General features: G+C 38.7%; 1 protein-coding gene across 3 annotated transcripts in view; it reads left to right on the forward strand.

Annotated features, from left to right (window-relative positions):
• TRIM55 (tripartite motif containing 55) overlaps nt 1-15,097 on the forward strand; it is a 202,556-nt gene that overhangs the window by 147,383 nt on the left and 40,076 nt on the right. Inside the window, exons 8-10 of one of the 3 annotated variants that reach the window (XM_040354332.1) lie at nt 1,721-1,929; nt 7,622-7,900; nt 13,507-13,755. In XM_040354332.1, coding sequence (XP_040210266.1) covers nt 1,721-1,929; nt 7,622-7,900; nt 13,507-13,629 — 611 coding nt within the window. In that variant the 3' untranslated portion in view covers nt 13,630-13,755. Of the gene's footprint in view, nt 1-1,720; nt 1,930-7,621; nt 7,901-13,506; nt 13,756-15,097 lie in introns of those variants that run through there. The other 2 variants (XM_040354331.1, XM_040354333.1) reach the window with 2 other exon arrangements.

The following is a 15,097-nucleotide window of genomic DNA, read 5'->3' on the forward strand; positions in this document are numbered from 1 at the left end:
AGCTGTACACTCACTACTTTACATTGTAGCAAAGTGTAATTTCTTCAGTGTTGTCACATGAAAAAATATAATAAAATATTTACAAAAATGTGAGGGGTGTACTCACTTTTGTGAGATACTGTATATCCACCATTCCTGACTGAGAATCTCACCTGCATTGGTATGATCTAGGGGTGAGCCAGTGACACATCTAATCAATGGCCCATGTCACACTAGCAATTCTGTCAATGGTGGACGGAACAACGGAACAATCATGATCAGAAGCAGTGTAAAGATGTCCAAAGACAGAGAAGGCTTTTGTTGTGCAGTAATGCTTTTCAATTCTTCTGTTGTAAGAGCGCTCCATAAGTAGGAAGGAACCATCAACTCGGCTGAACATTCCTGATTAAGCGAATGGAAAGAGAAGCAGCATAGACAGATTATATGTTAATGCATATTCAAATTTGTATCTGATTTCAGTAGAATATATAAGGTAGTGTTGATGTGCTTACATGTACCAGTGTAGCGCTATATCAGCTCCATATTCAAAACAAGCATAAATGTAAGATATAAAGTGCAAACAATACAATAAATATAACCTTACGGAAAATGCAAATTATGTAAAAAAATTCATACATATAAAAATTCATAAAATAATATAATAAAATCTGGGCAAATATGTCACACTGCAAAAAAATATCCTAATGCATCAATCTAGAAATACATAGATATAACAATTCATAGAATAAAAAAATCTGAGCAAACGTGTCACAATGCAAAAAAAGTCCCAATTTATCAACCAATCCAGAACAATATAAACAATATAAATATAAACATTTTCAGTGCAACTAATGCCTTGTACACACAAGGCATTAGTTGCACTGAAAATGTTTATGCCTTGTACACACGATCGGTTAGTCTGATGAAAACGAACCAATGGGTTTTTTCATCAGATATCCGATGAAGCTGACTTTCGTCAGTCTTGCCTACACACCATCGGTTAAAGATCCGATCGTGTCGTAAAACACAACGACGTGCTGAGAAAAATTAAGTTCAATGCTTCCGAGCATTGATTCTGAGCATGCGTGGATATTTGACCGATGGATTTACCCACAGACGATCGTTTTTTTCTATCGGTTTTTTAACCACAAGAAAAATTTAAAACAGGTTCTATTTTTTTTCACAGATGGGAAAAAAACTGATGGGGCCCACACACGATCGGTTCGTCTGATGAAAACGGTCCATCGGTCCGTTTTCATCAGACGAACCGATCGTGTGTACAGGGCATAAGCCTCCTTCCAGTGTTGGAATGTCACCACATATATGTGCTCCATTTCAACATACAAACAAAGAGATTCTCAGCCTCTTACCAGATAGTGCAGACCATTAAAACATAAATGGTAAATACTACTTTAAAGTGCCCAAGCATTTGGACTGAAACTTCAAACCATCCAGTGTTTGCATTGTGACACATTTTCAAAGAATGAATTGTTTTATTTTTTATGAATTTTCATATGTATGAATTATTTGCACCATTTTCACTTTACATAAGGTTACATATTTATTGTATTGTTTGCACTTTATATCTTACATTTCTGCACATTTAGAATATGAAGCTGATATAGCGCTTCACTGGTAGATTTGATGTAAAAAAACTGAGTGTTGGCGCTTTATCCGGACACATTTTAATTTGTGATATGCTTACAAGTGCCTTAACATACCTTACTTCCAAATGATATAGAAGATGAAGAGGAGGAAGAGGATGCAGGAGAAGCTGAAGATTTTGAAGAAGTTCACACAGAATCTTCTGGTGAAGAGGAAACGGCAGAGCAAGTGACTCAGAGCCCTCAGCCCACACCGGAATCCACCGTCACGTCCACAAGTACCAGCCAAGAACAGACCTCCCCTCAGGAGACAGATCAGCAGAATCCAAGTCCCCCTGCCCCACAAGTAATTTAAACACCTTAACTCACACTAACATTAATGATGTTGACTTCATGATTAAACCCACAAATTATGTGAACATTTGTTTAACATGCAAATGAAACACCAAACACTTTGATGTTACATATTAATGACAACCTACTAGTAGAATCTACTATTTTTCGAAGATGTGTTCAATGTGCAACAACACTGATTAGCAATTAAATGTATACATTTATTAGATAAAGGAAATATGACATTAATGTACTTACTAAGAAGCCACAGGTGAAATGTAGACATTAAATTATTTGATGACGACCTTTGCATTCTTTGCATTTTGGAATCTGTTTCTAACATTTACAAGAATATCAAATATTTACAATTCTTATTAAATCCTAATTGTCTACAAAAGCCATATATTAATTTCTATGTTTTTGTCTTTAAAGCTAAAGTTTAGACATGGCAATTTTTACATAGTTACATTGATTCATCTTCGACCAATGTAAGTATGTATGTCCAATACCTGTGGGATTCCTGTGGAAGCTGGAAATCAATGTAGTAGACACTGCTACTATAGTAATTTCCACTAGCTTCCAGCTCCCATGTCGTGAAGAGGCAGGGCAGTGATGTCATGATTTCCACCTCTTCCAATCAGAGAACATTTTGTATTCATTGAGAGAATGCAAATTGTTTTCTGAATGACACCTGTGTTGAGTGGGCGTGCTTCTGTGTTCAGTAAGTATCAGGGCAGCTGCTCAGCAAGGGACCTGGAAGCCAGTGGCAACCACTGTAGTATCTGATTCTACAAAAGCGATTACCAACTTCCATGAACATCCCATAGATATGGTACATACACACTTACATTGGTTCAAGTTGTCCCAATTTAACAATATAAATATGAATTGCCATACCTAAACCTCAACTTTAATTTCTATGTTTTGTATCTTTATTTTATCTGGCATCTATGATTTATAAATGAAGTGCCCTATAGTGATCAGTAGAACATATTTTAATGCTCACAGAAGCAATAAGGTCTTCCTAAGGCTAAAGGCACAATCTGCTTTTGCATTGCAAAATTTTGTATTCTTAAATTTGAGTCAAATTACTTTTGAGATGTTTGTTTATAGAGCTCACCTTCTAGGCAAAGAGAACTCTACTCCCCTCCTGCCATACCATGATAGCTAAGGTTTGACTGTAAGCTAGATTCCTAGTTCCTACTTCAGCCATGGGTTGTCCAAGTATTTCTACTGGGAAGGGGAGCAACAGAGGAAGCATGCTTTATGTGTAGGGAACAGATAAAAATTGTCTGTTGATCTGTTCTGACCATAGCAGTTTGAAGCAACACATACATTTGCACAAGTGTGCAAAGTTTGTTGTCCAGAGGACCTATGGCCGGGGAGCACCAATTTTTCAAAGCCGGGCACCCCTTCCATAGACTCCCATGTTAAACAGTAATTTCTCCGGTGACTTTGGGTACCCGGTACCGGCCGTTCATAGGTCCCATGTTAAACGTCAGTCTAGTCATGGACACAGTGAGGCATGGGCACAGTGAGGCATGGACACAGTGAGGCATGGGCACAGTGAGGCATGGGCACAGTGAGGCATGGACACAGTGAGGCATGGACACAGTGAGGCATGGGCACAGTGAGGCATGGGCACAGTGAGGCATGAGCACAGTGAGGCATGGACACAGTGAGGCATGCACATGGACACAGTGAGGCAAAGTGAGGCACAGTGAGGCATGCAGATGGACACCCTAGGCTTATACTCGAGTCAATAAGTTTTCACATTTTTTTGTGGTAAAATTGGGTGCCTATATTCGGGTCGGCTTATACTCGAGTATATACGGTAAATATATTTGCTGAATTTGTATTGGCCTATAATATTTAGCATAACCTAAAAAAGTAAACTTAGTAATAAAGCCATGTGTGTTATTGCACAGTTAAGGAACCCATATACTGTATATACAGTATATGATAAACATTTGCAAAAGTTTGCAAAATTTGCAAAGCAAAACATAGAGCAGGTGTTGTTTTCAACACACTAATCACTTTAACAAGTACAGAAATAATATAATTCAAACTAAATTAGAGAATTTGAGATAGGAATCCCCACAGCTTAGGTAGGACTAGAATTCTATAACAGTTTATTGAATCATGCTGACATTTTGTTTGTAAGGAACTTGTAAAAAAAGCTCACCTCTATGTAGGTGTCAGATTTATGTAAAGATTATACAGAGGAATGAAGATTACCGGTATGTATTTCAGTTAGACAGTTTCAAATATACACTTTGTCATGTGTGTCTATAAATTGTCATTCAGTTTGTTACCTCCTTCACTTCCCTCTTCTCTCCTACACAGACAATATTAACATCTGCTCATAGCTGATGGTGTGAATGACATTAATTATAGAAGAAAAATTACTGAATTGGTATTAATTAGGAATCATTATCGTTTGTGAATAATTTAAATCGTGTTTATTCTGAACTCTTTTTTGCAGTTTGCAAATAATAATTTATTGTGAAAAGCTTTCATCTCCATCCTTTCATGGAAAGACCCCTTTACAATATCTGTGGATAAGAGTTTAATATTAGCCTTATCTTTCATGTGAAACATACACAACATTAAGGTAGTACTTTTCTTATGAACGACTGAGGTCCTGTGATCCCTCTTTAAATTATTTTACTAAACATCACACAAAAAAACCTTAAGGTATTTGGGCTACTAGTATTCCTCACAATAGTGTGTGTAAGTAAACCTGTGCTAGATTGACTTATCTGACATTTGCAAAACTTCAGTGATTCATGGTTTGTCCGCTGCTTTGTTAAAAGATTCCAAATTCATTTTTTTAAATATTGTTTAATCAATATATTATTGTTAAAAAAATTATGTAATGTATTTTTATATATACCTATCATAAGTACCTGAATATGTCTTGCTATTAGCCTTCCATTAATCTCTGCTCTGCAGTCTGCAAAGGACCAATGAGATTCTGCAGAACTGCTCAGGGCTACCCAGGGGCAGACTGACAACTCATGGGGCCCCCGGGCAATAGGAGATTATGGTGCCCCCAGGCAATAGGATATTATGGGGCCCCCAGGCAATAGATTATGGGGCCACACAGTATACACACACATACAGTATACATACATAGTATACACACACAGTATACATACACACAGAAAACACATACACACACTGAAAAGGTACTGGAGAGGCGGGGCAGCTATAATCTTGGGATTTTTAGACCAAAAGGATGACGGTAAGGGACATTTGAGGGACAGATGTAAAGAAAAAACACACATTTTTACATACTCTCCCTGGTTTTACTGAGTCTGGCAACCCTAATGGGGCCCCCTAGTGGCATGGGGCCCTAGGGCAGTGCCTGAGTGCCCGAATGGTCAGTATGCCCCTGGGGCTACCCAACTTTAGAAGGTGGGAAGAGTATAGTGATGACCTTCTCAGTGTGTTGCCGCTCTTTACTTTTGCAATCACAGGCTGGGTCAGGTCCTAGACTAGTTGGTAAAGGTTGACTGCTGAATAGTAGTAGTTCGCACAGAGGCCCATTGGTATTGCTGTCTGACAACATAGGGTGGATCATTAAATCAGCTAGACTGAATTATGAAAAGTTTGGCAGTCAAAACCAGTACACAAACTGTATGTATGTGTTTCAACTTTGCATGCAGCTATTTGCACAGAGTTAAGCCTTGCACAAAAGCAGGCGTCAAAATTACAGTTGTTAAAATAAATTTATGGGATTGTTGGTAATGAATTAAGCTGTTTGTAATCCCCTAGTATACAAACTGTAAATGTTATAGTAATCACCTATAACATATATTTATCTATCAGTATTACTAAACACAAAATCAGATTTAAAATAAATAAATAGGTCAATTATGTTTGGTGACCTTATAAAGTAATATATCACACGTAAAAATAACTGCATACCACTTAAAGGGGTTGTAAAGGTAAAAAAAAATCATAAATAGCTTCCTTTACCTTAAAAGAAAAAGGAAAAAGAGAAGGGTTTGGGACTTTAAATGAGATGCGTTTAAATGCAAATAGTAAGTATAAATAAATAAATAAGGCATAAAACATTTATATACTTAACGCACTTTCCATTGAGCGCTGGGATCAGAATAATCCGCAGGTTTTTTCTGATAAATTTTCTTAAATAAATAAGGTAGTATGCGTAATAACCAGGCTAAAACTTACCAACCAAACAGCAGGCCAAATTCAACTGTCTAACTTTGTATGTTAAAAGCAGAGGATTGGTTGCACACATTTGCAAATATATGGCTAAGCTACAGGCCTCGCCAAGGCTCTCTGCATTCCTGTAGTCCTAATAGTTTCCTCAATGGAGGCATACAAGTACTAATGAGTAGATGGAGGGCAGGTGACTAGGGGTGTGTGTCACCGCCTCTATCTAGGATTGGTATAGTAGTAGAGAGCACTGGAAAAAACGCATTAAGGTATATGTATAAACGTATCAAAAAACGCATCACCTTAGTGCAGTGCTCCTTCACTTACCTCATCCTTCCATTTTGCTTTTAAATGTCCTTATTTCTTCTGAGAAATCCTCACTTACTGTTCTTCTGTCTGTAACTCCACACAGTAATGCAAGGCTTTCTCCCTGGTGTGGAGTGTCGTGCTCAACCCCTCCCTTGGAATACAGGAGAGTCAGGACGCTCTCTACGTTGTAGATAGAGAAAGGAGCTATGTGTTAGACGGCGTCCTGGCTCTCCTGTAGTCCAAGGGAGGGGGCGAGCACGACACTCCACACCAGGAAGAAAGCCTTGCATTACTGTGTGGAGTTACAGACAGAAGAACAGGAAGTGAGGATTTCTCAGAAGAAATAAGGACATTTAAAAGCAAAATCGAAGGATGAGGTAAGTGAAGGAAGACTGCACTAAGGTAAAGGAAGCTATTTAGGAAAACATTTTTTTACCTTTACAACCCCTTTAAAGGTCTAAATTGCTTCACTATTGTGTAGGTATTACTTCTTCCAGAAAAATATCTCTTGCCAAACCCCCCCCCCCCCCCCCAAAAAAAAAATTGTGGGTCTGAATTTTCTCTAATCTATTTAAAAATAAATAAAACAATTGGTTCCACATTAACCTCAACCATGATGGATTCTAGTAAACAAAAGTTTACAAAATGATTTCCAAGATGTACCCTTCCTTTCACACTCATTTGGGATAGACATAATGCATATGCAGAAAATACAGAATCATTAAGAAAATGGTTGTGATATTCAAATACATTTACACAATGTTTTTCTTTCTATCTATCTATCTATCTATCTATCTATCTATCTATCTATCTATCTATCTATCTATCTATCTATCTATCTATCTATCTATCTATCTATCTATCTATCTATCTATCTATTATGTCTCTTTTACAATATTTACACATTATTGAGTGTTATAACATCAATTTGGTACTAACAAATGCATTTTTTTTAGAATGTTTATAACTCAAATTTCTTTATAAAAACTAACCTAAAAAACAATAACATTATAATCTGTGGATTTTTTTCTGTGGAGTAACACAGGCAATGAACATTAACATCTTGATTACTTTTTTTTCTTATCTTGGGAGATTCAACGGATGTATTGCTTTGCCTTATAAGCTGATTTTCTGATGCACTATATACAGAAGTTTGAGCTGCATTCCAAAAGATAATGTCTCTGTTTATTTTATCTGTCCTGATAAAGGGTAGTGTTGAGCCAAGTGGTATTCAACAGACGCCTAATGCTCAAGTGCTCTCAGCAACAGAAACTTCAAACCGCTTGTTATACCCTAGCTGGTATAAGAACCAAACATGGCAACAATCCAGCTCTAACAAGGCCCCAGTGACTGAGGCTGTGGGTCCAGTAATTTCTCCCATTCCAAAGGAAATGACCGTAAAGAAAGTAGATCCACCAGCAACAACTTTTAAGGAGAGCATAGCAGTGACTGGTAAGGACACCAGTTCATCTGCAAATATGCCACAGGTTAGTGAACCCCTCCATGTTGTATTTGTGAGCAATGAGCTTGCTAGGCTTGCAAAATCATAAAGAATGCCTTGCTGTATCTGTGCTGCTTCATCACTACATATGTCCAAGTGAAGAAATGAAGCAAAATATTGTAAGCTGCATTCTCAAAATATTTTTATTAATCATTTTTATAACTCTCTTTACATTTTTGTATTCTTATTTTAGCCTGAATATACATTTGCTAAAACTTACTAAACTGTTTTAAAAAGAAACAAGTAGCACTAAAACTTAGAAATGTAATCCTTATTATTCAGAAATAGGTAGTATTAATAAAATGAGAGAAAAATTGCTGTATGAAAAAACAACCTATTTTGTTAATTGTTTAATTCTCAAAAAACACATACAAAAGGTAAAATGCTTAACCTTCGTTCATAAATGTTCCCCTTTTAGTTCTTAACCACTTGCCGACCAGCCGCCGTCATTATACTGCAGTAGGTCAGCATGATCCCGCGAACCGTCTTAGCTGTACGTCGGTCCCTTTAAACGGGATAGCAGACACGGGTGTGCGGCCGCCGCACTGCAATGACCACCGGCCACGCGCGATTGTGTGCACGAGAGGCAGAACAAGGAAGTGTGTGTGTGTGTAAACACACAAATCCCTGTTCTGTCAGGAGAGGAGATGCAGATTGTGAGTTCCTACTAGCTGGGAACTACGATCTGTCATTTCCGCCAGTCACTCCCATCCCCCTACAGTTAGAAAACACATTAGGGAACACAGTTAACCCCTTGATCGCCCCCTAGTGTTAACCCATTCCATGCCAGTGACATCTACACAGTAATCAGTGCATTTTTATAGCACTGATCGCTGTATAATGTCAATGGTCATAAAAATGTGTCAAACGTGTCCGATCTGTCTGCCATAATGTCGCAGTCCCGATACAAATCGCAGATCGCCGCCATTACTAGTTAAAAAAAAAGAATAATAATAAAAATGCCATAAATCTATCCCCTTTTTTGTAGATGCCATAACTTTTGCACAAACCAAACAATATACGCTTATTGCGATTTTTATTACCAAAAATTTGTAGAAGAATACATATCGGCCTAAACTGAGAAAAAAAATTGCTTTAAAAAAAAAAAATTGAGATATTTGTTATAGCAAAAAGTACAAAAAATTGGGGTAGATTCAGATAGATTTGTGGATCTTTAGATCCGCGTAAATCTATCTGATTTACGATCCGCCGGCGCAAATTTGAGAGGCTAGTGCAGTATTCAGAAAGCACTTACCTCCAAACTTGCGCCGGCGGATCGTAACTCCCCCGGCGGAATTCAAATTCCGCGGCTAGGGGGAGTGTACAATTTAAATCAGGCGCATCCCCGCGCCAATTTAACTGCGCATGCGCCGCCAGTGAAATTTCCCAGTGCGCATGCTCCAAATGACGTCGCTAGGACGTCATTGCTTTCGGCGTGAACGTAAATTACGGCCATCCGTATTCACGACCGACTTACACAAACGACGTAAAAATTCAAAACTCGGCGCGGGAACGACGGCCATACTTAACATTGGCTGCGCCACTTAATAGCAGGAGCAACGTTACGACGAAACCGACTTACGCAAACGACGTAAAAAACTACCGCCGGCCGCACGTACGTTTGTGAATCAGCATAAGTATGCAATTTGCATACTCTACGCTGACAACTACGGGAGCGCCACCTAGCGGCCAGCGTCAGAATGCACCCTAAGATACGACAGCGTAAGAGACTTATGCCAGTCGTATCTTAGGCTACAGACGGCGTATCTAGCTTTCTGAATAGAGAAAGTAGATACGATAGATTTGTGGATCTTTAGATCCGCGTAAATCTATCTGATTTACGATCCGCCGGCGCAAATTTGAGAGGCTAGTGCAGTATTCAGAAAGCACTTACCTCCAAACTTGCGCCGGCGGATCGTAACTCCCCCGGCGGAATTCAAATTCCGCGGCTAGGGGGAGTGTACAATTTAAATCAGGCGCATCCCCGCGCCAATTTAACTGCGCATGCGCCGCCAGTGAAATTTCCCAGTGCGCATGCTCCAAATGACGTCGCTAGGACGTCATTGCTTTCGGCGTGAACGTAAATTACGGCCATCCGTATTCACGACCGACTTACACAAACGACGTAAAAATTCAAAACTCGGCGCGGGAACGACGGCCATACTTAACATTGGCTGCGCCACTTAATAGCAGGAGCAACGTTACGACGAAACCGACTTACGCAAACGACGTAAAAAACTACCGCCGGCCGCACGTACGTTTGTGAATCAGCATAAGTATGCAATTTGCATACTCTACGCTGACAACTACGGGAGCGCCACCTAGCGGCCAGCGTCAGAATGCACCCTAAGATACGACAGCGTAAGAGACTTATGCCAGTCGTATCTTAGGCTACAGACGGCGTATCTAGCTTTCTGAATAGAGAAAGTAGATACGCCGGCGCAACTTAGCAATTACGCGGCGTATCTATGGATACGCCGGCGTAATTGCTCTCTGAATCCACCCCATAGTTTTTTTTTTCAAAATTGTCGCTCTATTTTTGTTTATAGCGCAAAAAATATTAACCGCAGAGGTGATCAAATACCACCAAATAAAAGCACTATTTGCGGGAAAAAAGGATGTCAATTTTGTTTGGGTCACACAACCAAGCAATTGTCAGTTAAAGCGACGCAGTGCGGTATCGCAAAAAATGGCCTGGTCATTGAGCAGCCAATCTTCCAGGGCTGAAGTGGTTAAAGGGTTTGTTCATCTTTACAGAAAAAATGTAAATTAAAATTTAAACTAACACTCTACACCCTCCCCACCCTCCTGGTCCTTGCTGCGCTTATCTCGTCGGTGATATAATTTCACTGTCTACGCAGCCTGATCAAGCAATCCTGGGATTTGAAAACCATGCTGTTCTTCCTCTTATTTCCCTAGGGACACCGAGATGGATCAGAGCAGTTCTGATTAGTCAGTGCCAGCACATGACCAATCGGAACTACTCTGATCTGTCCTGTTGTCCCTAGGGAAAGAAGATGAAGAACAGCATGGTTTTGAAACCCCATGATCATTTCTCCAGGCTGCATAGACAGTAAAACGGTATCACCCACGGAGGTAAGTGCAGCGGGGACCAGGAGTGGGAGGGTGAGAAAGGTATCGAGTGTTAGTTCACCTTTTCAGAAAAAATGAAAAGCTTTAATTTTCTCTTTACTCAAAATTATGTTTTTTCAAGGTAAAACATGTCTGTCTATAGCTATGAGCACTACCCACAGAGTAATGAGGTAATTGTAAACAGTATTCCTTACACAATACAACAGACATTTACAATTATATATAGCTTTTAATAAACCTGCAAGTACTCCCTGGTATTTGTTATCTTATCTCTAATATACTCTTACATGTATACATTTATTACCAGCGCTTTATGGCTGTATAGAAATATTTTTTAAACAATCCCCAATGTTAAATAAAACATCACTGCACTACAAAAATAACTGATATAAACCCAATTTTGTTCAGAAGGGAAATTATATCAGCAGTAGAAATGCAAAATAATGAAAAATACAGACTAAAAGTAAAATGGTCACTAAAAAGACTCCTCTAAAAAAATAGAAACATTACCGGTAGAAGAATAGTTTGAGGTATACAAGTAATTAGATATAAGACTCACAAATAAATCCACTAGTAGTCAGCATTCATTCTAATTAAAACTATTCTTTGCTATTCATATTATCTTGAGTGGCTTAAAGGGTAACTCCACTTTCGAGGAAAAAAATATAACAAAAAAAAAAGAAGTAAAATAGCATATACAATATAATTGCTAGATTCCCATTGTTGTAATTTAAAGTAGTTGTAAAGGTAGAAGTTTTTTTAGTTTTTTTTTTACCACTAAGCATTTTCTGCATTAAGGTAAAAAACCTTTTGTATGGAACCCCACCTTATACTTACCTGAGCTTAATGTCAATCCATGCTCTCTCCTCACTGGGCATGGAGGCTGCAGTGGGAGCCATTGGCTGTCAATCACAGCCAGTGAGCAGAGAGTGGGAGGTTGGGCCAGGCCGCTCTGTGTGTGTCACTGTGGGTTTCTTTGTAATATCTTATATAGTCCTTTGTATTGCCTATATCATTTATATATATTTTGGTGGAGACTTTTGCATATTTTTATTTTAGAGAATATTTTATTTTTATGGAATAATGTTACTTTAAGGAGGCTGACATTAGCATGATTGAGATCCACAGCTTTACATAGTCATTAATTTTATGTTATTGCACCAGTCTGTACACTAAAGGTTTCTGAAAAGGCTGGTACTGAAATTCCGCTACTAGTTTTTTACATCTTTTTTCGATTCTCGTGAACAGATCTTTGCAACCAGTTTCCTAGCTCCACTCAGGTGTCAAAACCAAGACATAGGGGCAGATCCACAAAGGAAGTACGCCGGTGTATCTACTGATACGCCGGCATACTTTCAAATTTCCCACATCGTATCTTTGTTTTGAATCCTCAAAACAAGATACGACGGCATCTGGGTTAGATCCGACAGGCGTACGTCTTTGTACGCCTTCGGATCTTAGATGCAATACTTTGGCGTCTGCTGGGTGGCGTTCCTGTCGTTTTCCGCGTCGAGTATGCAAATTAGCTATTTCCGATGTTCCACGAAGTACGATTCTTTTACGTCGTCTCTAGTCGGCTTTTTTCGGCGTATAGTTAAAGCTGCTATTTGGTGGCGTACGCAATGTTAAGTATGGCCGTCGTTCTCGTGTATAATTTTTTTAAAAAAAAATTTGTTTGCGTAAGTCGTCCGTGAATCAGGATGGACGTAATTTACGTCCACGTCAAAACAATGACGTCCTTGCGACGTCATTTTGCGCAATGCACAGCGAGAAATTTAGGGACGGCGCATGCGCAGTTCGTTCGGCGCAGGGACGCGCTTCATTTAAATAAAACACGCCCCTACTCGCCAATTTGAATTACGCACCATTATGCCGCGAGAGATAGACTATGCCACCGTAACTTACGCTGCAAATTATTTCTGGATTTGAAGCAAACAAAAGTAAGTTACGGCGGCGTATCGTATCTCAGATATGCTGCGCCGGGGCAGATCTTTGTGGATCTGCCCCAAAGAGTCTTAGGACATGCACTGACAACAAGCTTTTGTTAACATTGTAGGTTTTCATCCCCATACAAGTCTATACGATCCTCAGTAGAAGGCCAGCTGCAGGTCAGAAGCACCCGCAAATGACTTTTGAATGGTTTAGAATTATCTCAAAATGATGCCCTCGACACAAGCTCTAAGCCCATCGACTTGCCTAAGAAGTGCACATTATTATGACATTATGGAGAGCACATTGAGAGGCAATAAACTCACCTTGCTGCATCAAGTGGAAAGTCTTTGCATGACAGGGAAAGCACAACCAGAAATTATATTTTGAGGAGCTGAGATATATGAGTCCCAGAGTTATAGAGTTATATCCACACATAATTGCACTGTTAGTTTTGGGTGGGCTGATCCCTTAAACTGTTCATTATCTTAAACCCAAGAACAGCGTACCAATACTTACAACCCTGTATGGTATAACTTTGTTCAAGAGTGTTTTCTTATTTTCTCACAGGGATTAGTTCTCTGCCTATCAATTCTGACATTATTTATGATACTGCACCACCTCTGGAACCAAATTCAGTGCATGGTTTTTACAATTATGGGTAGGAACAAGTTTATATTTTTTGAGTACTAACGCATCATTATCATCATTATCATCATCCCTTTAACTACCAAGTTTCAAGGCCGCTTCTAATTTTATGAAACTTTACACAAGCTAATTTACATTTTGCTAAAAGTAATTGAAGCATTCTGAATGTATACATTTGTATAATAAAGGGTCAGGTCACCCACTGAATCAGCCGTCTGTCAAAGAGTGTGCCAGAGAGATCTTCCCACTCAAGTTCCTAATCTCACCTACCTGTCATAGATATTATGAGAGGGTAATAGGCTTATGACCTAATCACAGCCATAAGTTTTTTGTTTTATAGTGTTCTTTTTAAACAAAACCGTATTCTAGAATGTTTACTATTTAATGCAAAGATTTCCCCAAAGCATACTGCAGGCTCCACACAGCACTCTGTGTCTTATGACTAAGGTGTTAATTGCAATAATCATGTAAAGTAATTACTGAAATGTCCTGGGGAGAAAAAATAGTGGTATCTGCTCTCTTTGATAAACCCTGAAGCCTCGTACACACGACCAAGGAACTCGACCGGCGAAACACATCGTTTTCCTCGTCGAGTTCCTTGTTAGGCTGTCGAGGAACTCGACAAGGCAAGTTTCTCCATTCCCGTTGAGGAAAAAGAAGATATGCTCTCTTTTTGGCTCGACGGGATCCTCGACAGTTTCCTCGTCGACAAATGTACACACGACCGGTTTCCTCGGCAAAAAAAAAATCCCAGCAAGTTTCTTGCTGGTTTTTGCCGAGAATCTTGGTCGTGTGTACGAGGCCTCAGTCTCCTTTTTTTAGATTTTTTTTTGTCTATCGGTACAGAAAATACAATAGCATAAGTGAAACTGCGGTGGACTATAGATATGTGAGCTTGTGTGGTGATATCTTTCCATTCAAATTCCCAAAATATAAAAAACAAAAGATGATTGAGCTTGCTATGGACTTTATTTATTACTATTCTTTAATTTTATTTTGTACAGAAAAATATTAACATTTTGACAATATATTTGAAGAACCTGAAGAATACATCAAGCATAACACTATGGAAATAGCAACTAGAGTTAGTCTTTAAATCTCCTAGATATACTGTAGTTATCCAAGAATACACACATTGCAGGTATATGCTTCCTAAGATTGCTTTATTGTGTGTAAAAAAATCTGAATGAACAAAATAGTAGCGCTATGTGCAAAAATTATTTTGAACAATCCTAAATAAATGTGAAAATAAATCTGTGACAAAGTATACACGTACTAAACCATAATAGGCATATTGGAGGAGTGAAAAATAATAAAAAAAAACACAATATATAAATAATAAAATGTTCCAAGAAAAAAACGTTCATCCAGTGATAGAAAGGATAAATTTAACAAGCCAAGTCCATAAGTGATTAAATTCCAAGTGATTAAACTTAAAGTGTCCAAAAAATCTTCTTAAACAATCTTGCTTTAAACCTTCCACCACACCATAGTGCTCAGTGACTCCACACCC

This window comes from Rana temporaria, chromosome 5, assembly GCF_905171775.1.
Source record: "Rana temporaria chromosome 5, aRanTem1.1, whole genome shotgun sequence".
In the NCBI taxonomy this organism is placed as follows: domain Eukaryota; kingdom Metazoa; phylum Chordata; class Amphibia; order Anura; family Ranidae; genus Rana; species Rana temporaria.